The following is a 27,700-nucleotide window of genomic DNA, read 5'->3' as shown; positions in this document are numbered from 1 at the left end:
TTCAGTCTTTATCCTTAAGAAACAAACAAACAAAAACATTCCTGTTCCTTTGCTAGCACTGTGAAACAGGCAGAATTTTACATTAAGGTACCTGTAATTTCTGCTCCCCTCCCATTCACCTTCCCCCATTATTTCGGTAGGTTCACATGTTCACTTTCACCCACCTTCTCTCTTCAGTCCTTTCTCCACCACAGTTCTTTATAAGTAATCCCTTCTTGATTTTCATTTCTGAGCTTCAGTCCACTGAGATCTCACCTTTGCCACCTATTCCAGAGTCTTCTGGGCCATTAATCCCTCCCCCCCCATACACATACACACTTTTCTATTTCCCTTCCAGTTCTCTGCTAGGTTCATCTTTTCTTTTCTTTCTTTCCTTTTTTTTTTTTTTTTTTGCCTCCATGGTTATTGCTGGGGATCAGTGCCTGCACCATGAATCCACTGCTCCTGGAGGCTATTTTTTCCCCCTTTTGTTCCCCTTGTTGTAGCCTTGTTGTGGTTATTATTGTTGTTGTTGATATTGCTGTCGTTCATTGTTGGATAGGACAGAGAGAAATGGGGAGAGGAGGGGAAGACAGAGAACGGGAGAGAAAGATAGACACCTGCAGACCTGCTTCACTGCCTGTGAAGCGACTCCCCTGCAGGTGGGGAGCCAGTGGGCTCCAACCGGGATCCTTCATCCTTGCGCTTTGTGCCACGTGTGCCTAACCCATTGCGCTACAGCCCGACTCCCGGTTCGGTTCATCTTTTCTTATCCAGTTGCCTAACACTTGATTATGGATTATCTTTCATTCTTTCTTCTTGCTGAATTTATCTATGTAAACAGCAAGACCCTACCACTTTAAAAATCTTTATTTGATAGAGACATTCAGAAATCAAGAGGGAAGGGGGAGATAGAGAGGATGAGATGCTGGGCTAGCATTGCAGGAGAGAGAGGGATGAATGGTGGAGCGGGAACACAATGCGTCTTTATTGATCAGAGACAACGCCTTTATATCTTTTCAAATGGAAGTAGCAAGTCGGAAAAGAAAATGGCTAGGAAAGGGGGTGGAGAAAAGGAAAGAGCACAAAGCTTCCATAGCAACTGTTGCGAAGGTTTTAACCTTTTGGATTAATTAACACCCTGCAGGTAAGGCTGGTCTCAGGCAAAGCAATGATTATATAATTAGACCATAATACCAACCATGGAGCAGAGCAGGGGGGCTGCCCGACAGTGAGAGACAGACACCTGCAGCCCTGCTTCACCACTTGTGAAGCTTTTCCCCTGCAGGTGAGGACTGGGAGCTCGAACCTGGGTCCTTGTGCATTGTAACATGTGCACTCAACCAGGTGAGCCACCACCTGGCCCAGGAACTTTATTTCTGACACCTTGACTTAATGTGATATCTCATGGAAATTTCCCCCATGTGCTAGACTGAGTCAGATCTCTTGCGTTTGCCATGTGTGCCAATTACCCTCATTTCTCAACACATCTCTAGCAACTCCCTCTTTCTATCTCCCATGCTCTGGTTCTAGTGGTCCCCCAGACTGGAGCAATGTGTTTTCTTACCCCATATCTTTATTCAGTCTGTTCCTTCACTCTAGATTCTTTTTTCCTTCCCTCTTCACTACTAAATCACTCTTTTTTGAATAGTTGTCTTCAAAGTCTCTGCTGAAATTTCCTTTCTTTGCCACAGCCTCTTAAGTTTATAAAGAATTGGTTGTTTCATTTACTTCCCAAAGCATATGTTTATTTTTTATTATTATATCACAGTATTAGGTGTTGTGTCACCTCCCCCCACCTTCTTATTTTATCCTCACTCCAAAAACTAGGTATATGAGGTGGTCATGGGCAGTGAGCTTGCTGAGGCTCATTTTACATCCACAGTATTTGCACTATGCCTGGAACACAGTATGAATGGGAAAGGTGTCTAGACTTGATAAGGTTTTTTTTTAAAGGATGCCAAACTATCTTATTAATCCATGTTTATGATTACCTGAGGGGTGAGGAGAGATAACCCAAAATGAAACTGAGACCATTTCCTAATGTTTGATTTCAAGACATATTTTGTTTATCTATCTATATTTATTTCTCTTTGCCTGTTTTTTCTATGATCCTTCTCTTCCTTTTTAAAATTTTTTAAAATTTTTATTTATAAAAAGGTAACACCGACAAAAAACACAGGATGAGAGAGGTACAACACACAATTCCCACCACCAGAACTCTGTATCCCATCCCCCTGATAGCTTTCCTATTTTTTATCCCTTTGGGAGTATGGACCCAGGATCATTATGGGATGCAGAAGGTGGAAGGTCTGGCTTCTGTAATTGCTTTCCCGATGAACATGGGCATTGGCAGGTGGATCCATACTTCCAGCCTGTCTCTCTCTTTTCCCTACTGGGGCGGAGCTCTAAGCAATCAGAGCTCCAGGACACACTGGTGGGATTGTCTGTCCAGGGAAGTCTGTTTGGCATCATGCTAGCATCTGGAACCTGGTGGCTGAAAAAAATAGTTAAGATATAAAGCCACACAAATTGTTGATTAATCATGAACCTAAAGGCTGGAATAGTTCAGATGATGAGTTGGAGAGGGCGTCTCCATTTTGTAGATAGTTAGTAAGTCTATTTTAGTTATATTCCAAAGGGCCCATGACTATACTAGTTTTTTTTTTTTTTCTGAGCCTGACATCTGATATGCAGGTGCTTCTCTTCCTTTCTAAGTCACACCTACACCTATTATTACTTTAGAGTGTGTCCTCCATCCTTTTTTTCCTCTTCTTTCTCTGGGTCCTGGGAGTATGGACCAATATTTTTTTGGGGGTGCAGAAGATGGAAGTCAGAACATATTTCTTAAATTTTCTTTTTCTTTATATTTTCCATAATTTCTATAATGTAAAGATAATACCATTTTGAAAAGTATTAAAATGATTGACTGATTAGTGAAGGGGTCATCGTAATGACCTCAGCCAGTGGTCAGCATTTATTTTCTCTTCAACCTGAAAAATTTGGCAAGGATGGGAAGAGACTTCATACTTGGCATCAACCATGTCTTGTGTCTTAGGGAGGAGCACGGAAGGGTGCCCGGCAGAAGAACAACGACCTAATAACTTACTACTTCTCAGATGCCAAAACAGCATATGAAAATTTCCAAAGAGGACTTGCAGTTTCTGGTAAGCCTGATAACATAACCTTGCTTGGAGGACGAACAAAGTGAATTCTAACTGCACACATTTTCTTCCCTGTCTTTTCAAAACCCTAGCTGTCAGAATTTGGTGGTCTGAGAAGAATCATAACATAAAAATTTGAAGCACCTTTAACATAGTTTCAGAATGGTTGCTGCAAATAATGTAATACAAACTTGAATCTGAAACCCAGTTTTTCCATTTCTAACAGTGTCAACTTGTACAAACCACTTTACCTCTCTGAATCTGTTCTTCACTGAGCACAAGAACTTCCTTGCCTAGTTATTGTTGAGAAGTGTGTAGGGAAGTATGTTGGTTGAACCACTAGTAAATATGACTTGGTTAGGGCCACATTTTCAGATATATAGTTTCTCGCATTTATGGAAGTAGAAACTGAGCCAGAATTAGGGTTCAGATCTCCCCACATCTTACCTTATCCTTGATCCCAATACCAGACTCATAATACATTTAACTACAATTTTATCACAGAAGGTAATTATTCTTTCAGTTTCTTAGAAGTACCACCACTTTGGACTTTTCTCTTTGTAACATATGTCTAGTGTCATTTGAGCATGGTTTCATGAATGCTTAGTCTATTTCAACATCTCTCTACATATTTTTCTTTGGAGGGAGGCATTCTATATAGGTATAGGTTTTCTGTGTGATTTCTTATCTCCTTGCCTTCTATCTCATGATAGTAATGATAATATTTAACAGCTAACTCCTGCCGACTTCTAACTATGTAACAGGAAAATATATTATCTCCTGAACCTTAACCTTAGAAATGATGGTTTAAAAAAAAAAGATTTAGTAATTTTTTAATTGAGAAAACAAGGGCTGAAGTTTCAAGAATATTCCAAAAATAGTGGTAATTGGAAATGTTGATACTGACACTTATCTCTGTCTGTCTCACCAGATTGTTCTAGTTTAGTTCAGCCCTTAAGTATCTTATAGAATTATTTCCCCAGACAGTGAATGTTTCATTGTAAAACACACACACACACACACACACACACACACACACACACACACACACACACACCTATCTGAAGAATCCAATTGGGAATGTACCTATTATTTCTGACATCAAACTAGAATTTATTTAGTCTTCCATGTAAATTACAAACACAAAACTTACTATTGTTAGTTTCTCTGTTTGAAAAATTCTAGCAAATACACCCTCTGGTGTGTGTGGAGGGGGTGTTTTTCTTTTTGAAGTTTTCACCATTCAGCCTATGTTGTTATTATAAGAGAAATAAGTGGCTTAGCTTCATGTAGAAAGTTTTTAATACCAAATGATTATTTTAATAGTAAAATGACTTCTTGTATAAACATGTATAAGAAATTTGGCCTATTCCTATAGACAAATGATCCTAACTAGAGTTTAATTCATTAGTCTAATATATTTTTATACCTCTTGCCTAACAGATGGTCTATGTTGAGAATAACCTATGGACAGAGTTTAAAATATAGACCCTGTGACGCTGCCTTGTTTCACTTAATCATAATTCCATACAGTGAGAAATAAAAATTCTGAATTTTCAACAGCATTTGGGGGGTATATGCTATATTTTCACTCTACTTACATTTGAGCAGAAATTTTGCTAAGAAGATATTAATGGCAGAGGCTTTGTAAATGGCTGTGTCTTAGGATATCTAAGTTGATTAATTAATTAAAGGCTGGACTGTTGCCTAGCCAGGACTTTGACTAATCAAACTAAAGCTAATTAGGGCACAAAGATTAATGAGACTTCAGAGGGTGTCCCTCCCTTGCCCCTCTGCCAAGACTAATTATTTGACTTGCTCCTTGGCTGCAAAGTTTCTGGCAGAATTTTCATCAACAGGGAAGTGATAAGGAAATGCAGTGTATGTGTGTGTGTGTGTGTGTGTGTGTGTGTGTGTTTCCACATTCACCAGCTCTACCATTTACTAACGGACCTTGACTAAACTGTTCACATCTTCATGATTAGCATTATGGGAATGATGATAGTTGAAAAGACCAAATAAGTGAAGGTGCCTAACACAGAGGAAAGAAGTTGTCCATAAATAGTAGACGTCCCAGGTTCAATTCCCCACACCGTCATAAGCCTGAGCTGATCAGTGCTTTGGTGGGGAAAAAAATTATAGATTAGATAGATATAGATATATAGCTAGAGTAGAGATATAGAGATAACAATGGTAGTTGCTACAGTGATCAATGTTAATTACCAGTGGCACCACTGGTGGACCACCTACCATGCTTTGGAAATGGCAGTGTTATTATGAGCACCTAACATTCGCAGATTAGCCTGGCTTCATAGAAAGTTTGAGTTCGACTGGCTTAAGGATCCCAGTTCGAACCCCTGGCTCCCCATTTGCAGGGGGTGGCTTTACAAGCAGTGAAGCAGGTCTGCAGGTGTCTTTCTCTCTCCCTCTCTGTCTTCCACTCCTCTCTCCATTTATCTCTGTCCTAGACAACAATGACAGCAATAACAACAATGATAATAACCACAACAATAATAAAACAACCAGGACAACAAAAGGGAAAAAAACAGCCTCCAGGAGCAATGGATTCTTGATGTAGGCACCAAGGCCCAGCAATAACCCTGAAGGCAAGAAAAGAAAGAAAGAAAGAAAGAAAGAAAGAAAGAAAGAAAGAAAGAAAGAGAGAGAGAGAGAGAAAGAAAGTTCGAGTTCAGTTTTTGATATATTGAGTTTTCATGCAGCTGATTTAGCAAGAAGAAAAAGTATTCACATTTTCTCTGGACAGTCTCCTCATATGTATGTATGTATGTATGTATATATATGTATGTATTTATCTTTTTATTTTTGTATCTCTGAAATCAGAGTGGCCATCTCTTTCCTGCTTTCTTTCCTCTTTCCTTTGTCGGTATTGTCTGGAAGTTCACTTCTTTACCTTTGAATTCTTAGTAACCTCCTCTTTGAATGTTTCCTTTTGGCAAGCCCTAAATTCCTCTCAGCAACTTGGCCAGATGCTCTTTGTCAACTCTCCTTCTCATTTACTTTTCGATTTGTATAGGTTTCCTACTTGTTTCTATCTGGAGTCTTCTCAGTTAAGGTTGTTGTTCAGCACTAATATTACAACTTTCTGGCTTCTATGACTGAGTTTCTTTTTTTTTTTATTTTACTTTATTATTTTTTTTAATTTCTTTATTGGGGGATAAAGGTTTTACAATTAACAGTAAATACAATAGTTTGTACATGCATAACATTTCCCAGTTTTCCATATAACAATACAACCCCCCCACTAGGTCCACTGTCATCCTTCTTGGACCTGTATTCTCCCCCCCCCCCAGTGTTTCATTTTTATAAATATCTATTTTTTAAATTACAAAGTTACTGGAAAAAAAAAAGGAAAAAATGGTCACCGGCAGTAGTGGATTCATAGTGCTGTCACCAGGCCCCAGCAATAACCCTGGAGGCAAAAAGAGAGAGAGAGAGAGAGAGAGAGAAATAGAAAAAGAAAATAATAAGACTGATGTAAAAGAAATAGAAAGTCAATAAAATCAGAAGACATTTATAGAAGACAATGTTTAGTATATATGACTTAATAATGAATATTCTTTTTAAAATACTTTTTCATTTTTTATTTCTGATTAATAGTGAGTTACAAGATTGTAACATTTCAGGGAATAGCTCCACACTGCACCCACCACTAGAGCTCTGTGTCCCCATCCTCTCACTTCCCAAAGATAACCACCATAGTTCTCACAGTCTTAGAAACTGTTTGCTTCTGGGTTTTTGTTGTTGTTGTTTGTTTTGTAAGTTCATATGTATCAGTTCTCTGGATTCCACACATTAGTGAAACCATCTAGTAGTTCCTTCCATCTCTCTACTTACTTTGCTAAACATAATCAACTCCAGTTCCATCTATATTGTTCCAAAGACATAATATCATCTTTTTTTTTTTTTACTGCAGAATAGTTTTCCATGGAGTATACATCCCATACTTTCTTTTTTTAAAATATTTTATTTATTTATGAGAAATATAGGAGGAGAGAGAGAGAGAACCAGAGAGAACCAGACATTGGTTTGGTACATGTGATGCCAGGAATTGAACTTGAGACCTCATGCTTAAGAGTTTAGTGCCTTATCTACTGTGCCACGTCCCTGACCATCATCACATAATTTCTTTAGTCAGTCATCTGTTGGTGGGCATATAGTCTGCTTCCACTCTTCATCAGTTATAAATAATGCATCTATGTACATAGGGGGTGTATATGTTCCTCCAAATTAGTGTTCTCATGTTTTTTGGATAAATCCCTAAGAGCTATGCTGCTGGTACATAAGGTGATTCCATTTTTAATTTTGAAGGAATTTTCCATACAGTCTTCCAAAGGGGCTACTCCAACAGTTTGCATTCCCACCAGCACAGGAGCAGAGTCTCTTTACATCCAAGATCTCACCAACACCTGTCATTTCTTATTTTATTGATGTAAGTCGTTCTCTCATGTGTGAGATGGAATCTCAGTGTAGTTTTTTTTTTCCATTTCTGTATCATTTTTTAAATTAAATTTATTTATAAAGTAAAAAAAATAGAGTATATTGTCAAAATCATAAGATAAGAGGGATAAACTTCCACACAATCCCCACCACCAGAGTAACCCATCCCCTCCACTGGAAGCTTCCCTATTCTTTATCCCTCCGGGAGTATGGACCCAGGATCATTATGGGGTATAGAAGGTGGAAGGTCTGACTTCTGTAATTGCTTCTCTGCTGGACATGGGTGTTGAGAGAGCTATCCATACTCCCAGCCTGTTTCTATCTTTCCCTAGTGGGGCAGGGCTCCAGAGAGATGAGGTTCCAAGACACATTGATGAGGCTGTCTTCCCAGGGCAGTCAGGTTGCGTCATGGTAGCATCTGCAACTTGGTGTCTGAAAAAGCATAAGATATAAAGTAGAACAAATTGTTTTATAATATGGAACCTAAAGGCAAGAATACAGCAGATGAGATTTGAGGTTTCCATTTTGGAAAAAGTTAGTAGGTCTATATTCCAAGAGGCCCATGACTTTACTAATTTTTGCCTGAGCCTGACAGATTAACATTCAGGTGGGCCAAAGGTATTATCTGGGGAGATGATGTCAGGGTTGGAAATAGAACTAGAAAACTGGATCAGGGAAGAGTAGCTCCCAAATATAGGAAAAGTATATAAATACCATTAACTTAATTTGCATTCCTCTGTCAGTAAGTGAAGCATTTCTTCATGTCTGTGGGATATGTGTATCTCTTTAGTTCTTTGGCCCACTTTTTTTATTGGGTTATTCTTTTGTTGAGCTTTAGTATTTCTTCATAGATGTTTGATGTCAGATGCTTGTCAGATGTGTAATGTGCAAATGCTTTTCCCATTTACTGAGTTGCCTGGTTATCCTCCTGTAGTTTGCTTTCAGTGTGTAGAAGCTTTTTAGTTTGATGTTGACTTGATATATTGATGGTGGGAGAAACAGAAATTGTCACAGTGGCTCTATTAAACAATATACTGTTAGGTACCAAAAACCTCAACTATTCTGAAACATGTCAAATTCCCCTCCCCACCCAGTTGCTTGGTATTAGGGATTTTATTCTAATAAAATGATCTAAATTCAAAATAAACAGTTGTAAAATAGTTATCACAGCTTTTTTTAAGATGAAAAACTTGGAAATAAGCTAAATGATCATGAGATAAATTCAGCTACAGTAGAGCCATCATTGGTTATCCAAAATAAGTTCACTGAGAACCCTACAGACAAAAATTAGCGTTATGGAAATGTATACAGACTCAGTGGAGGAAGGAAGTAGAATGCCAAACTCTATGGGCATAAGTGTATTTGTACACTTGGAATGAGTCTAGTCCTAAAAAGCACTGCAAAATAAATTTTAAAAGAAAATATTAGAGTTAATGGTGTTACTGTCATTATTTATTGCTTATATTTTGATTATTTTTTACTCTATAAACATACATTTTTTATTAGATGGAAATATAATTCAGGGTTATCCAGTATTTGTTATATGTATTTATTTGTGGACCTTTATTGGTTCATATTACATAGCCTAGTCCACAATTATGTCTTTCTCTGAATACCTATTGCCACAGTATTTGCCCATTTCACTCCTGATTTTCCTAAATGTCTTGTATATATTTTGTTAAGACCCCTTCCTCCCCCCCCCCTTTTTTTTTTTTTTTTGTCTCCAGGGTTATCGCTGGAGCTTAGCGCCTGCAGTGCAAATCCACTGCTCCTGATGGCCATTTTTTTTCCTTTTCATTGGATAGGACAGAGAAAAATTGAAAGGAGGGGAAGATAGAGAGGAAGAGAGAAAGACACCTACCTGCAGGCCTGCTTCACTGCTTGCGAAGTGACTCCCTACAGGTGGGAAACTGGGGCCTGGAAACAGGATCCTTGTACAGGTCCTTACACTTTGTACTATATATATAGTACAAAGTGTATATATACATATATTTATATATATATATATATTTTTTTTTTTTCACCAGAACACTGTTCAGCTCTGGCTTATGGTGGTGCGGGGGATTGAACGTGGGACTTTGGAGTCTCAGGCATGAGAGTATGTTTGCATAACCATTATGCTATCTACCCTCCTGTACTATATATTCTTAACCTGTGCGCTAATAGGGGGTGTTGGCCCCTGTTAAGACTTTATGCCTTTGAGAAGTGAGTACTTAATACCTTTGAATTTCCTTAGTATATAACAAAAGTTCCCATTCTTCCTAGATTTATCCCCTGTATCTTGTCTCTCCCCAATCTATTTTTATCTACTCTGGGCCCAAAGGATTTTCAAACTAGAGCTGACTTTCTTCTAATGTTATGTTTTCAGAAAATGGACCTTGCTTGGGATATAGAAAACCAAAGCAGCCCTACAGATGGCTGTCCTACAAGCAGGTATGTTCTACCCATGGTAGTGAATAGATTACTCTGCTAATATGATTTCTTGGGCTAATTTGGTCTCTTTCTGGATTTTGACTGCTTTTATAAAATTCTGTCTTTTTGTAGGTATCTGATCGAGCAGAGTATCTGGGCTCCTGTCTCTTGCATAAAGGATATAAGCCATCACCAGACCAAAATGTTGGCATCTTTGCTCAGAATAGACCAGAGGTAACCATGTTGAAGTTAGCTTTAAAAATATGATAAAATATCCTGAGTCAGAACTATGTCTAATGTCTGTGAACTCCACCTCTAATTCAGCATTCTAGCACTTGTTGATGACTTAACACAACTATTTAAAGATCTCTTATTCTTTATTCTTCCCCTTGGAAGCTTTACAGTTCAAGGCCTCTTCAATTTCCAGTTGTTATATTTAGTACTCGGTGTTGCGTGATTGTACTTTCCTTATTCCCAACTCTGTCAGGGGTCATTTTAAGTCAGTTGAATTGCTTTAGAAGGACAATAGGTAAGAATGTCAGATACAAGCAAATGGATGCTGTAGGAAGAGATGTATTTATGTCAGCATTGGTATTTGTATGTTGTACTTGAGCTAGCAAACCAAAATCCCCACTGCTACTGAGACTGGTCATAGCCAGTGAGTTGAAAGCAAATATTAGGCATTACGATGATTGATATTCAGTTTGTCTCCAGGCTCAATTTATTAGTCCATTTGGTCTCCTCAGAGACAAATCTTCACATTTTCTTACCAGACCACTGCTCAGCTCTGGTTTGTACTTTTAAGTCAATTTACATTCTCCATCTTTGTTAAACCTAGCCCGTATATGGGAAACTGGGGAATGTTATGCATATGCAAACTATTGTATTTACTGTTGAATGTAAAACATTAATTCCCCAATAAAGAAATAATAATAATTAAAAAAACCTAGCCCCTTAAGAAGAGAGTTTAGGGTCAGATGGTGGTCCACATGGTTGAGTGCACATGTTACAAAGTGAAAGGACCCAGATTCAAGCCTCTGGCCCCCATTGCAGGGGGAAAGCTCCATGAGCAGTGAAATAGTGCTTCCGGTGTCTCTTTTCTCTTCCTCTCTCTATCTCTACCTTCCCCCTCAATTTCTGGCTGTCTCTGTGCAATAATAAATGAATACATAATTTTTTTTAAAGAACAGGAGAGTTTCTTAACTCTAGTTTATAAACTGAACATCAAACCTAATACATTTGTTAACTGGAACTGCCATAACAAAATATTACAGACTAGGTGGCTTACACAACAGACAATTTGCTCTTAGCTTCTGAAACTAGAAGTCCAAGGTCAAGGTATCAGTGTGTCTGGCTTTCCTTCATCTCTCCTTTTGACTTGCAGATGGCTGACTTCCCACTGTATCTTCACATGACTTTTTCTCTTTTTTTTTATTTTTATTTTTTACCAGAGCACTGCTCAGCTCTGGCTTACTGCGGTGTGGGGGATTGTACCAGAAGTTTTGGAGCTTCAGGCATGAGAGTCTTTTTGCACAACCATTATGCTGTCTACCCCCATCCTGTCCTTTTCTCTTTAAAAGACACCAGTTTTACTGACATAGCACTCAGCTTTAAAACTTCTTTTTTCTTTTATTCTCTTTTAAATATTTTTAATTTTAATTATTTTCTCATAAAGACAGAGAAATTGAGAAGGGTGGAGGAGACAGAGAGACACAACCCTGCTTCACCACTTGTGAAGCTTTCTCCCTGCAGGCGGGGGCGAGGGCTTGAATCTGGGTCCATGCACACTGCAATGTGTGTACTTAACCAGGTGTACCACTGCCTGCCCCCCTTTTTTTCTTTATTGGGGGGAATTAATGGTTTACAACTGACAGTAAAATACAACAGTTGGTACATGTGTAACATTTCTCAGTCTTTCACATAACAATCTAACCCCCTCCCCATGTTCTCCTCTGCCATCATGTTCCAGGCTCTGAACCCTCCCCCTCCATCCCAGAGTTTTTTGCTTTGGTGCAATACACCAACTCCAGTCCAAGTTCTGTTTGTGTTTTCCCTTCTGTTCTTTTTTCTCCGCTTTTGTCTATGAGTGAGAGTATCCCATATTCATCCTTCTCTTTCTGGCTTTTATCACTTAACATGATTACATCAAGCTACATCCAAGATGAGGTGAAGAAGGTGAATTCACCATTTTTAATAGCTGAGTCATATTCTAGGACCTCATTTAACCTTAATTATCTTCTTAATGGTTCTATCTCCAAAATTAGTTGCACGGGAGGTTAAGAATTCAAGATGAAGATGCAAACTGGGGTGGAGGGAACAAAATTCAATCCTACATAGGACTAACCATTAGCAGATTTAGACTTGTTTTTCCAATTAATCTCCTGTCACTCTTCAAACTTGCTGAAGTATGCATTGTCATGTCATATTAGCCTATCTTTGTTTCTTTATCCACTGTGCCACTTCCTGGACCACTTTATTTTTGTTTGTTTGTTTTTTATTTTTTCCCCTTTTTTTTAATTGGGGAATTGATGTTTTACATTCAACAGTAAGTACAATAGTTTGTACATGCATAACATTCCCCAGTTTCCCATTTAACAATACAACCCCCACTATGTCATTTATCATCCTTCATGGACCTGTATTCTCCCCACCCACCCACCCCAGAGTCTTTTACTTTGGTGCAATATGCCAATTCCATTTCAGGTTCGACTTGTGTTTTCTTTTCTGATCTTGTTTTTCAACTTCTGCCTGAGAGTGAGATCATCCCATATTCATCCTTCTGTTTCTGATTTATTTCACTTAACATGATTTTTTCAAGAACCATGCAAGATCGGCTGAAAATGGTGAAGTCACCATTTTTTACAGCTGAGTAGTATTCCATTGTGTATATATACCACAACTTGCTCAGCCACTCATCTGTTGTTGGACACCTGGGTTGCTTCCAGGTTTTGGCTATTACAAATTGTGCTGCCAAGAGCATATGTGTACACAGATCTTTTTGGATGGATGTGTTGGGTTCCTTAGGATCTATCCCCAGGAGGGGAATTGCAGGGTCATAGGGTAGGTCCATTTCTAGCCTTCTGAGAGTTCTCCAGACTGTTCTCCACAGAGGTTGGACCAATTTACATTCCCACCAGCAGTGCAGGAGGGTTCCTTTGACCCCACACCCTCTCCAGCATTTGCTGCTGTTACCTTTTCTGATGTATGACATTCTCACAGGAGTGAAGTGATATCTCATTGTTGTCTTGATTTGCATTTCTCTGACAATCAGAGACTTGGAGCATTTTTTCATGGGTTTCTTGGCCTTTTGGATCTCTTCTGTGGTGAATATTCTGTCCATGTCCTCCCTCCATTTTTGGATGGGGTTATTTGTTGTCTTGTTGTTGAGTCTGGCAAGCTCTTTATATATGTTGGTTATTAAACTCTTGTCTGATGTATGGCATGTAAAGATCTTCTCCCATTCTGTGAGGGGTCTGTCTCTTGGTTTGGGTAGTGGTTTCTTTTGCTGTGAAGAAGCTTTTTAATTTGATGTAGTCCCATAGGTTTATACTTGCCTTAGTCTTCTTTGTAATTGCATTCATTTCATTGAAGATGTCTTTAAAATTTATGCAGAAAAGAGTTCTGCCAATATTTTCCTCTAAGTATCTGATAGTTTCTGGTCTAACATCCAAGTCCTAGATCCACTTGGAATTTACTTTTGTATTTGGTGAAATACAGTGATTCAGTTTCATTCGTCTGCATGTTTCAACCCCTTGTTTCCAACACCATTTGTTGAAGAGACTGTGCTTTCCCCATTTAATAGTCTGAGCCCCTTTGTCAAAGAGTAGATGTCTATAGGTGTGGGGGCTCACTTCTTGGCTCTCAATTCTATTCCACTGGTCAGTGTGTCTATTCATGTTGCAGTACCAAGCAGTTTTGATGATAGTGGCCCTATAATACAATTTGAGATCTGGGAGTGTGATGCCTCCGTTTCTGTTCTTTTTTCTCAAGATTGTTTTGGCAATTCTAGGTCTTTTCTGGTTCCAGATAAACATTTGTAGCATTTTTTCTATTCTCCTAAAAAATGTGCTTGGGATCTTGATGGGGATAGCATTAAATTTGTAGATGGCTCTGGGTAGTATATTCATTTTGATGATGTTAATTCTTCCAACCCATGAACATGGAATATCTTTCCACTTCTTTGTGTCTTTTTCAGTTTCTTTGAGTAGTGACTCATAATTTTCAGTATACAGGTCTTTCACTTCTTTGGTTAGATTTACTCCTACATATTTTATTGTTTTTGTTGCTATAGTAAAAGGAATTGATTTCTGGATTTCAATTTCTTCTAGCTTAGTGTTTGCATAGAGGACTAACTTTTGAATGTTAATTTTGTAGCCTGACACCTTACTGTATTGCCTGATGATTTCCAAAAGCTTCTTGCTGGATTCCCTAGGTTTTTCCATGTATAATATCATGTCATCTGCAAATAGGGAGAGTTTGACTTCTTCTCTTCCAATCTGTATCCCTTTAATTCCTTGTTCCTGCCTGATTGCTATGGCATGAGCTTCCAACACTATGTTGAATAGTAACGGTGATAGTGGGCAGCCCTGTCTAGTACCTGATCTGAGTGGAAATGTTTCCAGTTTTTCACCATTGAGTATGATGTTGGCTGTAGGTTTGCTATATATAGACTGCACTATCTTGAGGAATTTTCCACCTATTCCCATTTTTTGTAGCATTTTGATCATAAAGAGATGTTGTATTTTGTCAAAGGCTTTTTCTGCATCTATTGATATGACAATGTGGTTTTTGGTCTTGCTTTTGTTGATGTGGTGGATCACATTGATTAATTTACGTATATTAAACCAACGTTGCATGCCTGGGATAAACCCCACTTGGTCATGATGAACAGTCTTTTTAATATTCTGCTGTATCTGGTTGGCTAGAATTTTGTTCAGTATTTTAGCATCTATGTTCATCAGAGATATTGGTCTGTAGCTTTCTTTTTTTGGTTGTGTCCCTGTCTGCTTTTCGTATCAGAGTGATGTTAGCTTCATAGAAGCTGGCAGGGAGCATTCCAGTGTCTTCAATCTTCTGGAAGACTTTTAAAAGTAGAGGTATTAGTTCTTCTTTGAAGGTTTTGTAGAATTCATTTGTAAAACCATCTGGTCCAGGACTTTTATTTTTGGGGAGATTTTTGATAACTGTTTCAGTTTCATTAGCTGTGATGGGCCTGTTCATGTTATCCACTTCCTCTTTACTTAGTTTTGGAAGTTGGTAGGTATCTAGGAAATTGTCCATGTCTTCCAGGTTCTCTAGGCTGGTGTTCATAGAAGCCTCGCATGATATGTTGAATTTCTGCAGTGTCTGTTGTCATATCTCCTCTTTCATTTACTATCCAATTTATTTGGGTCTTCTCCCTTTTTTGTTTTGTGAGTCTGGCTAAAGGTTTGTCGATTTTGTTTACTCTTTCAAAGAACCAACATTTACTTTCATTGATCTTTTGTATGGTTTTCCTATTCTCAATGTTATTTATTTCTGCCCTAACTTTAGTGATTTCTGTCCTTCTGGTTGCTTTAGGGTTCCTTTGTTGTTCTTCTTCTAGGTCTTTAAGATGTGCAATCAGGCTGTTTATTTGTGCTTTTTCTTGTTTCCTAGTGTATGCTTGTATAGCTATGAACTTCCCTCTCAGTACTGCCTTAGCTGTGTCCCAAATATTTTGATAGCTTGTGTCTTCATTTTCATTGAAGTCTCGAAACATTTTGATTTCTTCCTTGATTTCCTCTTTGACCCAGAGGTTGTTTAGAAGTATACTGTTGAGCTTCCACATTTTGGGACTATTACTAATCTTTTGTTGATTGTTAAGTTTTAGTTTAATTGCACTGTAGTCTGAGAAGATACTTGGGATGATTTCAATGCTCTTGAATTTGCTGATGCTGTCTTTGTGGCCTAACATATGGTCTATCCTTGAGAATGACCCATGTGGATTTGAGTAAAATGTGTATTCCAGTTTCTTGGGATGAATGACTGAAAATTTCCAGTAGTTCTGGTTTATCTATCTCTTCATTTAGCTCCTTTAAGTCTTTATTGATTTTCTGCCTGGATGATCTGTCAAGTTGAGAGAGTGGGGTGTTGAAGTCCCCTACTATGATTGTGTTGCTGTTAATATATTGCTGTAGCTCTTTCAGTAGACGTTTGATGTATTTAGATGGCTTCTCATTGGGTGCATAGATGTTAATAATTGTTAAGTCCTCTTGATTGACTGATCCTCTGCGCATTAAGTAGTGTCCTTTCCTATCTTTTTTAATCTTATCTATTTTAAAGTCTATCATGTCAGATATGAGAAAAGCTGTTCCTGCCCTTTATTGAGGGCCATTGGCTTGTATGATAGTTTTCCATCCTTTCACGTTAAGTCTGCGTTTGTCTTGTTGAGTTAGGTGGGTTTGGTGGGTTTCCTGTAGACAGCATATTGTTGGGTTGTATTTTCTTCCAAGATCTGATGAGATCGGGCGTGTTCAGGATGGTATGGCCATAGACATGGGTTGTATTTTCTGATCGATCTTCCTACTCTGTGTCTTTTAATAGGTGAATTCAGGCCATTGACATTTATTGATACCAAAGACTGAAGATATTTAAACGCCATTCTTGTAGAGTTTTAGAGTGTTCTGATATATGTCCTATTTATGATGGTCTGACTGTTTATAGAAGACCTTTCATAACTTCTTTCAGGGCAGGCTTGGTGACAATTGATTCCTTCAACTGTTGCTTTTTAGAGAAGGTTTTGATGCCTCCATCTATTCTGAATGACAGTCTAGCAGGATATAGTATTCTTGGTTGAAAGCCTTTCTCATTGAGCACTCGATAGATATCTTGCCATTCTCTTCTGGTCTGTAGTGTTTGTGTGGAGAAATCTGCTGCTAATCTTATGGGTTTTCCTCTGTAGGTGACTCTTTGTTTTTCTCTTGCAGTCTTCAGGATCCTTTCTTTGTCCTTATTCCTTTCCATCCTAAATATGATATGTCTTGGTGTCTTTAAGTCTGGGTTAATTATGTTTGGGATGCTCTGGGCTTCTTGAATTTTTATGTCTTTGATGTTATCTAGACTAGAGAAGTTTTCAACTATTATTGTCTGAAAAATGCTTTCTTCCTCTCTCTCTCTTTCTTCCTCTGGTAAGCCAATAATGCATATATTGTTTCTTTTGAAGTCATCCCATAGGACTCTGTTGTTGTTTTCAGAATCTCTTAATCTCTTTTTGATATCTATTACTTCTTTTTTAGTTGTCTCTATTTCGTCCTCGATTTTGCTAATTCTGTCTTTAGCCTCATTGATTCTATTCTCTCTGCCCTCTACTGTTTTCTGGAGTTCATCTATTTTGTTTCCCTGTTTTGATACTGTTTTAGCTTGTTCAGCTAGTTGTGTTCTTAGCTCATCTATTTCAGCTTTCAGCTCTCTAATAACCTTGAGATAGTGATTTCTTCCAGAGTCTCATTTGTTGTTCCTGTATTTCTGATTACAATTCTTTCAAACTCTTTACTCACTCCTGTGATTATTTCCTTAGCTAATGTTTGATTGTTGAACTCGTTATTTTGTGCTTCACCCTTTGGGGGGTTTTTAGCTGGACTTTTGTCCTGGTTCGATTCTCCAATATTTCTTCGTGTTGGTTTACCCATTTTATATATTATGTTATGAGTTCCCTCTCTTAGTACTTTTCAAATTACTGATCACTATTTCCTGGATTGACTTGTGTCTAAGTAAGGTAATTAAAGGGTTCACAGTGGTGGGAGTTAACAGTTGTTTTAATAGTATTTTAGTCCCTGAGTTGGAACTCAGTGGTGATTTAAAAGCCTTTTTATTTTTTTCTCTCTAGGCTATGGGGCTAGCGAGAAGAGGGCTTCTAACTATAAGTAGGCTTCTTAACTTAATCACTGACTCCTAACCAAGAGATAAGGTAGGGTGTGGCAGAGATAGTCCGGTGGTTATGCAAAGAGACTTTCACAGCCCCACAGCTATGCCACCAAGGTATAGGTCTTCTGAATTTCCTGGTTAGATCTCTTCCCCAGGTGTCCCTCCCTGCCGCTGCTCCAGATTTTGAGGGCAGTAGCAGTGGAGACTCAGAATTGCACTTGGTGAGTCTCCGGGGAGTCCTCTCCTCCCTTCAGCTGTCCCCTTATTGGTGGAACAGACTGGAGGTGGTGTCTCAACTGATAGACCATCTGACTGTTACCAGCCACTTAGTCTCTCCCTAGGCTCCTCTTTGTCACCAGCCACATGTGTTTGCACTCACTGGTGATTTGGTGGGTTCTTGTAGTCGTTCTAGTCCTGTCTTGTTTCAGTCCCAGATGGTCTCCTTTGGTATTCCTAGCTGATCTGGGAGAGAAGAGGAGAGGAGAGATACAGATCTGCTGCTCCTCGTAGCCCCGCCTCTGGAAGTCCTTCCTGGACCATTTTGTTTCTTCCTTCTTCCTTGCTTACCTTCTCTGTTATCACCACCACAAACAAATATTACCATTCCTTCAAAGTCCTACCCAATATTGTTCTTTTTTTTCTTTTTTTTTTTTTTAGGACAGAGATATTGAGAGGGGAGGGAAAGATAGAAAAAGAGAGGGGAAGAGACACCTGTAGACCTGCTTCACCATTTGTGAAGCAAACTGCCCCCCCTTACAGCTAGGGAACCCTGGGGGATTGAACCCTTGCACGGGTCTTTGTACTTCGTACTATGTACGCTTAACCTGGCGCAACACCACTCCCCCACAGCAAATATTTTTCTGCTTGAATTAGCTCTTTAATTCCTGATTGTTATGTCAGACATGGTATATTGTGTGATTGCACTTCAGCTCAATTATTTCCCAGATTTTTGAGTCATGTGAAGCCAGTCAGATTGTTTTATTAGGAAAATAAAGAATATATGAGTGTCTGGTAAACTGAGATTAAGGGTGTTGTGGAAAACTATAAAATCACATTGGAATTGGTATTTGCTATTGAATTTTATCTTGTTAGCCAAAACACCACATATGTAGAGACAGACTGTAGCTCTTTTTTCACAGTGAGTCAAAGGCAGATGTTAGATTTTAAGAGGAGTGGAATTCAATCCAAGTTCAAGCTAAATCATTAAGCATGGTGTCTTATTTTCCTGATAAAGACTACATAGTTTTTTTTTAGTTTAAGTATTTATTTACTCCCTTTTGTTGCCCTTGTTGTTTCATTGTTGTAGTTATTATTATTGTTGTTAATTTTTTTTAAGGATTTTTGTTGTTGTTTATTTATGAGAAATACAGGAGGAGAGAGAAAGAACCAGACATCACTCTGGCACATGTGCTGCCGAGGAAGGAACTCGAAACCTCATGCTTGAGAGTCTAAAGCTTTGTCACTGCGCCACCTCCCGGACCACTGTTGTTAACTGATGTCGTCGTTGTTGGATAGGACAGAGAGAAATGGAGAGAGGAGGAGGAGACAGAGAAGGGGAAAGATAGAGAAGGGGAAAGATAGATACCTGCGTCACCACTTGTGAAGTGACCTCCCTGCAGGAGGGGGGGGCCTCAAACCGGGATCCTTACGCCTGGCCTGTCCTTGTGCTTTACACCACCTGTGCTTAACCCGCTGTGCTACTGCCCAACTCCCAAGACTACATAGTTTTACCCCAGTCCTAAAAGCATACTCTACCTCCACAAAATTCTTTAAAATCTGCCTTACTTCTCATGAATAGGACTTAATCACAATATCTTTGTATTCTAATCTATATCTTTTAGCTTTCTCTGAGCCCAACTTAACCCCTTTATCTAACTTTGTAGTGTTATAGAAACAGTTCTTTTTGCTCTACAGTGAATTTTTTAAAAAGAATTTATTTATTTATTCACAAGAAAGATAGTAAAAGAGAAAGAACCAGCCATCACTCTGGTACATGTGCTGCCAGGGATCAAACTCAGAACCTCACGCTTGAGAGTCTAGTTCCTTAGCCACTGCACCACCTCCCGGACCACTACAGTGAATTTTTTTAAACTCAAAACTAGAAAATAAACATCTACTTTATTGGATTAATACTATTCCTTTTCAAATTCTCTAGTTCTTACTTGAACTTCTCTCCAAACAGTGGATCATTTCTGAGTTGGCTTGCTACACATACTCCATGGTAGCTGTCCCGCTGTATGACACCCTAGGAACTGAAGCCATTGTATACATTGTCAATAAGGGTAAGGTTTTGATATTGCATTATAACTTGATTTGTGTTAATGCTGAGTAATACTGTAATATCTCCTTTGTTAGTAGATTTGGAATGCTATGCCTCCCAAAATGTTCAAGTCTTCTTGTTCTGTAGAACCGAGAACATAACTTAGAGGGAAGTCTCAAAAATCTATTAGGCAGGATATGCAGAGATAGAACATGGCATAGTACAACAATATTGTTTAGAGATAATACTATTGACTTGGTCACATTGGATCAGAAGTCATTGAATGAGTGACTTAATCACTTATTTGACTAAATCACTGTGACACTGCTGATTGAATTCCTTAGTCTTATAAATCCAAGTCTATCTAGTTAACCAGAGTGACCCAATGTTCCTACATTCTGAATTTTTGAGCATTATTTGTTAAACAGCTACAAGTTCAATGGGCAAATAATCACTTTTATCACATATTTAAGATGGCACTTTGAAAAAAATATTTATTTATTTATTTATTTATTAGAAAGACAGGAGGAGAAAGAACCAGGCATAACTCTGGTACATGTGCTGCCAGAGATTGAACTTGGGACCTCATGCTTGAGAGTCCAAAGCTTTATCTCTGCTCCACCTCGTGGACCACTAAGATGGCACCTCTTATCACAACTTGTAAATTGAGTAGATCCACTTGAACTATGGATACAACTATATTTGCTTTTCTATTCAAGCATGTATCAAAACAAATGCGGTATTTCAAATTAAAGTGCATGTCTGCTAAACATTCCCCTTCTGGTTCTGCTCCCTGTTCTCTTTCCCCAAGTCAAACACCCAGAAAGGACCACACCTAAGCAATCTACATGTACTGTTTGTATTCTTAAACAGAAGCAACTTCCTCTTTACCCTAGAAACTGTAAACTGGCAGGGGTAGATAGCATACTGATTATGTAAGCAGACTCTCATGCCTGAGGCTCCAAAGTCTCAGGTTCCATCCCCTGTACCACCATAAATGGGAGCTGAGCAGTGCTCTGGTTAAGGAAGAAGGGGGCAGGGCAAGGAAACAAAGAAAAATGCACAAATTTTTTGGGCCAGGCAGTAGCACATCTAGTTAAGTGCACATGGTACAGGGCTCAAGGACCCATCAAGGCCCTGGTCTCCACCTGCAGGGGGGAGAGCTTCACAAGTGGTGAGGCAGTGCTGCAGGTGTCTATCTCTCTCCCTTTCTATCACTCCCTTCCCTCTCAATTTTTGGCTGTCTATCCAATAAACAAATATATATATGTATTTTTATAAAGAAATTATAAACTATATCATAGTATGCAGGAAGACTATGTCTCAGTTCAACTCTTTACTGTCAATTAAATGTTTAGCTTTTAGACATGACAAATCAGATTTGAAGACATAATCTGTTTTGGGGACCCCTTCCAGCTTTGAAATTTTCAAAGATTTCATCTTCCTAGCAAGGTAGTCAGGTACATAACAGAGTAGCAGGGTGACCCCTGGCTCTTTTTCTGCTTTCAGCTGAAATTGCCACGGTGATCTGTGACACACCCCAGAAGGCTTCCACCCTGTTGGGCAATGTGGAGAAGGGCCTCACCACCTGCCTGAAGATGATCATCCTCATGGATCCCTTCGATGAGGATCTGAAGCAAAGAGGCGAGAAAAGTGGAGTTAAGATCCTAGCCCTCTCTGATGCCGAGGTAGGGCTCTGGAATATAGTCTCCAGATCCAAGGCTGGTCTGAAGCTACAGGCTACATGCAGAACAATGCCACTTGAGCACAGGCTATTGCTGGGGGATTGAGGACCATGAGAGGAATAAATGCAACTCACGCTACTATGCTCAGGCAGGAGAAATGCCTGTTAGTCTGCAGTGTGCAGACTTCTGAGAACTGGGAAATACAGATGTCAGCAGTGGTTCAGGATATGGGTCCTGCAGTTAGGTGGCCTGGTTGATGGTCCAAACTAAAATCTATTAGGTGATCACCTGAACAGGTTACTCTAAACCTTCCTTTCCCTATCTATAAGATGGGGATATAACAGTCTCTACTCCTTACCTTTTAGAGGAATTGTAAAGTTCTTTTTTAAAAAAAAAATATTTTGTCTATATACTTATTTATTTAATGAAATAGGTACAAAGAGAAAGAGATCAGAATACTGCTCAGCTCTGGCTTACAGTGGCACTAGGGTTTGAACCTGGGACCTCAGGACCTCAGGCGTAAAAGTTTTTTACATATCATGATGCTGTCTCTTCAGCCCAAGTTACAAAGTTCTATAGACGTGTATAGATGTGTTAAGCTGTTTAACTATGAGTGATTTATATAGGTTATGATCACTTATGCCATCTAATAGTCACAATTACAAAACATAATGATCTTTATGTATGTGTGTATATATATACATATATATTCAGGATATATATATCAGGATAATAATATATAGATAGCCCTGAATTGTTAACTATTCATATTACTCAAAGATTTAGCAATGGTCCTAGATGATTAAGGATATTTGCAATCTGCTCTCTTGAGGCTGGTTTTGTAGAGAAACACTAATGCTCTTCCCTGGGCCTTCCATTGAGCCCAAATGTTGACATCGGCACCTGATCCAGGCAGGAACTTGGTTACATTTCCACAGAGTGTTCTCATGAAAAGGAAACAGAAAAAGCTGTTATTTGTGCTAAGACTGTCCAAGTCAACTAACATTTTCTTGTCTTTGCTTTTTGTTTATATAGAACATAGGCAAAGAGAACTTCCGAAAGCCTGTGGTAAGTTTCCTTCTACCCAGACTTGATTTCTGCTGCATTCACTTTTTAAAACTCAAGGCAAGCTCTTGTATTTTCCCCTGTAGCCTCCTAGGCCAGAAGACCTGAGTCTCATCTGCTTCACCAGTGGGACCACAGGTTAGTGTCCACAAAGTTGTCCCCTATGCTCCTGGTCAACCAAAAACATGGTTTGAGTCACTGACAGGCTGATAAACATACTCAATAATGAATCCTGTCCTAGAGTCTTTTGAATATAAAAAGCCTAGCTAGAAAAACAAAAGCAAAGAAACTTTGTGCTGTGAATATACTTACATGCGATGGTTTGCAGGGGTCTTAGAAGACTGGCATAAGAGAGTCAGCATTTTTCTCCAACCCACCACTCTTCACTTGACACAACTGGAGTGTGTTCATTCTATTAAGATAGTTCCATGATAGTTCTACACAGTTCAGTCTCTACCTTCTGTCTCTTTTTAGCTATTAGAAAAAAATTCTTGAGACCAAGTGGTGGTGCACCTGGTTTAGGGCACACATTACAGTGCGCAAGGACCCAGGTTCAAGCCCCTGGTTCCTACCTGCAGGTTGGAAGCTTCACAAGCAATGAAGCAGGGCTGCAGGTATCTCTCTCTCTCCCTCTCTCTCCCCCCTCCTTTCTCAAATTCTGTCTCTATCCAATAATAAATAAATGTTTTCAAAAATTTTAAAAAAAGAAAAATAAAATTTAACAGTTTTTAAAATGGCTGATGACCAATCATTATATACATTCCAGTTTATGAAGTGATAGGTAGGTAATATAGTTAAATCTGAAGTCTTAGTGGGGGTAGATAGCATAACAATTATGCAAAGAGACTCTTGTTCCTGAGGTTCCAGAGTCCCAGGTTCAACGTCCTGCATCACCATAAGCCAGAGCTGAGCAGTGCTCTGGTTAAAAAAAAAAAAAAAAATCTGAAGTCTTAAACATTTGACCTGTTTAACTGCGATAAAATCATGGCTTTGCCGTGTGTTGGTAGCAGGTTCAGGGTGTTCTCAGCAGTAGAATCCCCAGGAGCATTAATCTTCATAAACAGAGATATCAATCATCCATAAAATAAAAAAGACATGGTGACATGAGATGTTCTTGACTTTCTGGAGCAGAACAAATTGAGCAGAACTTCTTCTGTTTTCCAAGCCAATGATTATCTATGGGTAAATGATGCTGAACGCGCCCGATCTCATCCAAGACAGGGATTACCTAGTAAAGGGTCTTTACCTCATCCCTTGTTTCCTATAGGTGACCCCAAAGGAGCCTTGATAACACATGAAAATATCATTTCAAATGCTGCTGCTTTTCTCAAGTGTATGGAGGTCAGTCATCAACTGGAAAAGAGGGGCCTCATTAGAATGGGAATATAGGGCTGGTGAAATTGCTCACTTGAATAGTGTGCTGCTTTGCCATGTACATGACCCGAGGCAGCTTCGGTGCTATGGTTTCCACCTCTCTCTCTAAGAATGAAAAAGAATGGGATTATGTAATAAGATTTTTTTTTTTAATTTTTGATGATGAAGGTTCACTTTTTTTTTTTTTTTTTTTTTTTGCCTCCAGAGTTATTTCTGGGGCTCAGTGCCTGCACCATGCATCCACTGCTCCTGAAGGCCATTTTTTTCTCTCTTTTGTTGCCCTTGTTGTTGTAGCCTTGTTGTGTTACTGTTATTGTTGATGTCATTCATTGTTGGATAGGACAGAGAGAAATGGAGAGAGGAGGGGAAGACAGAAAGGGAAAGAGAAAGAGAGACACCTGCAGACCTGCTTCACCGCCTGTGAAGCGACTCCCCTGCAGGTGGGGATTTGGGGGCTCAAACTGCAATTCTTCCTCCAGTCCTTGCGCTTTGCGTCATTTGCGCTTAACTTGCTGTGCCACCACCTGACCCCCTGAAGGTTTACTTTATAATGATGACATTTAGTGCGCTGAGAAAACAAGTTTTAAATACACATGCACTTGTATGTGATAAGTTACAGGAGACAGAGAAGAAAAACATGGTAAAGGGCTGGGATATAGCTTAGTGGTAACACAACGGACTTTCATGCTTGAGGCTCTAGGGCGTCTGTTCAGTCTCTGCCGGTCTCTCTATGTCTGTCACTCTCATGAAAGTAAATGAATCTAAAATAAAATAAAAGAGAGAGATAGAGAGAGAAACCATATCTTGCTGTACCTGATAGACTGCACATGTTACCATGTGCTAGGATCTATGTTTGTGTCCCCAGGCATCAGATGCACGGTGGAAGCTTCACAAGCTTTGGGGCAGTGTTGCAGGTGTCTCTCTCTTTCTCTTGGTACCTCTGCCTCTATTTCTATCTGTTTCTATCATAAATAGGAAAAGGGATGGGTGGAGGCCACAAAAAGTGGAGGAGTCATGTAGGCACTGAGCCTCAGAGATAACCCTGGTAGCAAAACATACAGGCCAATAAGTAAGTAAACCAAAACAAGGTGAAAGATCGGAGCATGGACAAATAGTGGTACATTTTTTTTTTCCCAGAGGACTGTGCATTTGCAAACCTGAATTTTGCAGATTTCTGCACATCTCTCACTCAGTGCAGAAGGGTACCTCTTAGAGTTATGAAATGCAACAACTACATAACCATATGTGGCAATCCCAGGAAGGAGAAGCTTCTAGAGCTCTTTGGGAAGAGAAAATTGGCATTAACTTGAAAGTATCTCCTCTTTGCTTCCTGCTCTGCAGTACAGTTTCGAGCCCACCCCTGAGGATGTGAGCATATCCTACCTCCCCTTGGCTCATATGTTTGAGAGGATTGTACAGGTGAGTGTCTTGTGCTCCTGGCAGGTCTGTGAAAAGGAAATCAATCATCTGGCTTGCTAGTTCCATATCTTGTCTTTTTCCTGGCATAAAGGGGACAGGCATTGGGTTGGTCCAGATAAATCCTCAAGTTCTAATTCTGACACTTTCCCCTAACTTGCTGCTGGGACTTTCCTGTGGATCCTACGAGTACCACAGGGTCTGCAACTGGAGTGAGGTGGGGGATGCTATGCCAGTGAGGTTAGAACGTGGCTCACACGTGTGTCCAGTTTTACTTTGACTAGAATATTTAAAAAGATCTAGGGCTGGGGACAGAGAAGGAGCATTTGATTTTTTCAGATGTCCAGGGAATACAGGGTAGTACAAGGGTGGTGAGACTTTCCAGGCTATTCTGAGGCTGCTTTGGTTACTGAGAGCAATGCTGGCCTTTCAGAAACAGGATGCAGTATGGAGGACAATTCCTTTCTGCTCCCCACTTGAGCGTCTCTTCAACAAGTTCATCCAGTGAGATATGAAATTCAGTTCCATGGGCATAAAAGTGGGCTGTCTGATTAATACAATAGCAATCCTATCAAGTGTATGTTTCTGGATTGCAACATTTCTGAAGTTGTGATACTCTTACAACTCTAGGCATGCTCTAATTTATTTGACAGTTGAATTTTTGCTTAGTGAGATATAATAAAGTCTTCATAGAAAGTGATATCTGACACTGTCACTCAGAGCTGTGGGTGGAGTCGGGGTGGACTCTCAAAACTCACAAACTATCTTGCCCATACCACAACCCCAGTGGGCCCTAGACATAGACTCCCAGAGTTCTAGGTTCCTGAAATGGTAGGGGAGGGGTGCTGTACTTGTGAAAAGTATTCATGGCTTTCACCCTAGTAACTCAATTCTCTCCAAGGAATACCCCAATTACAGTGATCTTTTAAACTGAACCCTCTTTTTTGCTTTTGCCTTTAGACTGTTGTGTACTCTTGTGGGGCCAGAGTTGGGTTCTTCCAAGGAGATATTCGGTTGCTGCCTGATGACATGAAGACTCTAAAGCCCACGGTGTTCCCTACAGTGCCTCGGCTCCTTAACAGGGTCTATGATAAGGTACTGGCCTTGCCTCTGTAGCTTAGACATGAGCTAAAGGAACTGTCTGGGGCTCTGGGGTTCATGTCTGACTAAGGCTATTAGTAACTCCTCTCCCATAGTCCCTTTTCTTCACGTTCAAGTTGTTTTAGCTTGGAAGTTCATCAAATTGTTCCTGTGAGGCTCAAGAGATAACACCATCAGTAGTGCATCAGATTTTTGTGCCAAGGTACCAGAGGTCCCAATTTCAACTCTTGGCACCACTATAAGGCAGAGCATTTTTTGGCCTAAAAAAAAAAAAATGCTCAGGTGTTCTATTGATAGGACCTCAGTTGGTTTGGATAACTTTCTTGTCTTTGACACAAAATGTTCTAGTAAGCTCTTCTTTAAAAAAAAAAAAAGGTGTATTTATTTAATGAAAAGACAGGAGTATGGTTCCAGTTATAAGCACTGCAGGAGATTTAATCTGGGACCTTGTTCCTACTAGGAATCTGCTATAACTATTCCCCCTCCTAGAAAAAAGAACTCCCCCCACAAGTTTTTCCTGTGTGTTTCTCACTCATGTTTTGAATTAGTTTATTTCTCCCTGAAGTCCCTGGATCTGATATTTAATCTGGGCAATATAATAATAGCCCAGACTCTGAACCACACGTTTGACTATGTCATATATATATTTTTTTTTTTTCTTTTTTTTTTGCCAAAGCACTGCTCAGCTCTGGCTTGTGGTGCGGGGGATAGAACCTGGGATTTCAGAGCCTCAGGCATGAGAGTCTGTTTGCATAACCATTATTCTATCTACCCCCACCCCTATTTCATAATTCTTTAGTCATGGTAGCCCATGGTAGGAAGTGACATATGGTCATAATTTCTACCAACATTCCTCCTCATGTATGAGAATCTCATCAGAGGTAGCTCAGATTGCATTCGAG

At 39.4% G+C, this 27,700-nt stretch overlaps 1 protein-coding gene across 5 annotated transcripts in view; it reads left to right on the top strand.

Moving 5' to 3' along the window:
* ACSL5 (acyl-CoA synthetase long chain family member 5) overlaps nucleotides 1-27,700 on the top strand; it is an 85,647-nt gene that overhangs the window by 33,914 nt on the left and 24,033 nt on the right. For 3 of the 5 annotated variants that reach the window (XM_007520006.3, XM_060171316.1, XM_060171315.1), the window contains 10 exons: nucleotides 3,038-3,146; nucleotides 9,970-10,034; nucleotides 10,146-10,247; nucleotides 20,080-20,179; nucleotides 21,667-21,845; nucleotides 22,878-22,910; nucleotides 22,994-23,045; nucleotides 24,175-24,248; nucleotides 25,623-25,700; nucleotides 26,658-26,792. In XM_007520006.3, the coding sequence (XP_007520068.1) occupies nucleotides 3,038-3,146; nucleotides 9,970-10,034; nucleotides 10,146-10,247; nucleotides 20,080-20,179; nucleotides 21,667-21,845; nucleotides 22,878-22,910; nucleotides 22,994-23,045; nucleotides 24,175-24,248; nucleotides 25,623-25,700; nucleotides 26,658-26,792 (927 nt within the window). The remainder of the gene's footprint in view (nucleotides 1-3,037; nucleotides 3,147-9,969; nucleotides 10,035-10,145; nucleotides 10,248-20,079; nucleotides 20,180-21,666; nucleotides 21,846-22,877; nucleotides 22,911-22,993; nucleotides 23,046-24,174; nucleotides 24,249-25,622; nucleotides 25,701-26,657; nucleotides 26,793-27,700) is intronic. The other 2 variants (XM_060171318.1, XM_060171317.1) reach the window with 1 other exon arrangement.

Source organism: Erinaceus europaeus, chromosome 14, assembly GCF_950295315.1.
Source record: "Erinaceus europaeus chromosome 14, mEriEur2.1, whole genome shotgun sequence".
In the NCBI taxonomy this organism is placed as follows: Eukaryota; Metazoa; Chordata; class Mammalia; order Eulipotyphla; family Erinaceidae; genus Erinaceus; species Erinaceus europaeus.
This window is presented reverse-complemented; position numbering and strand designations above follow the sequence as displayed.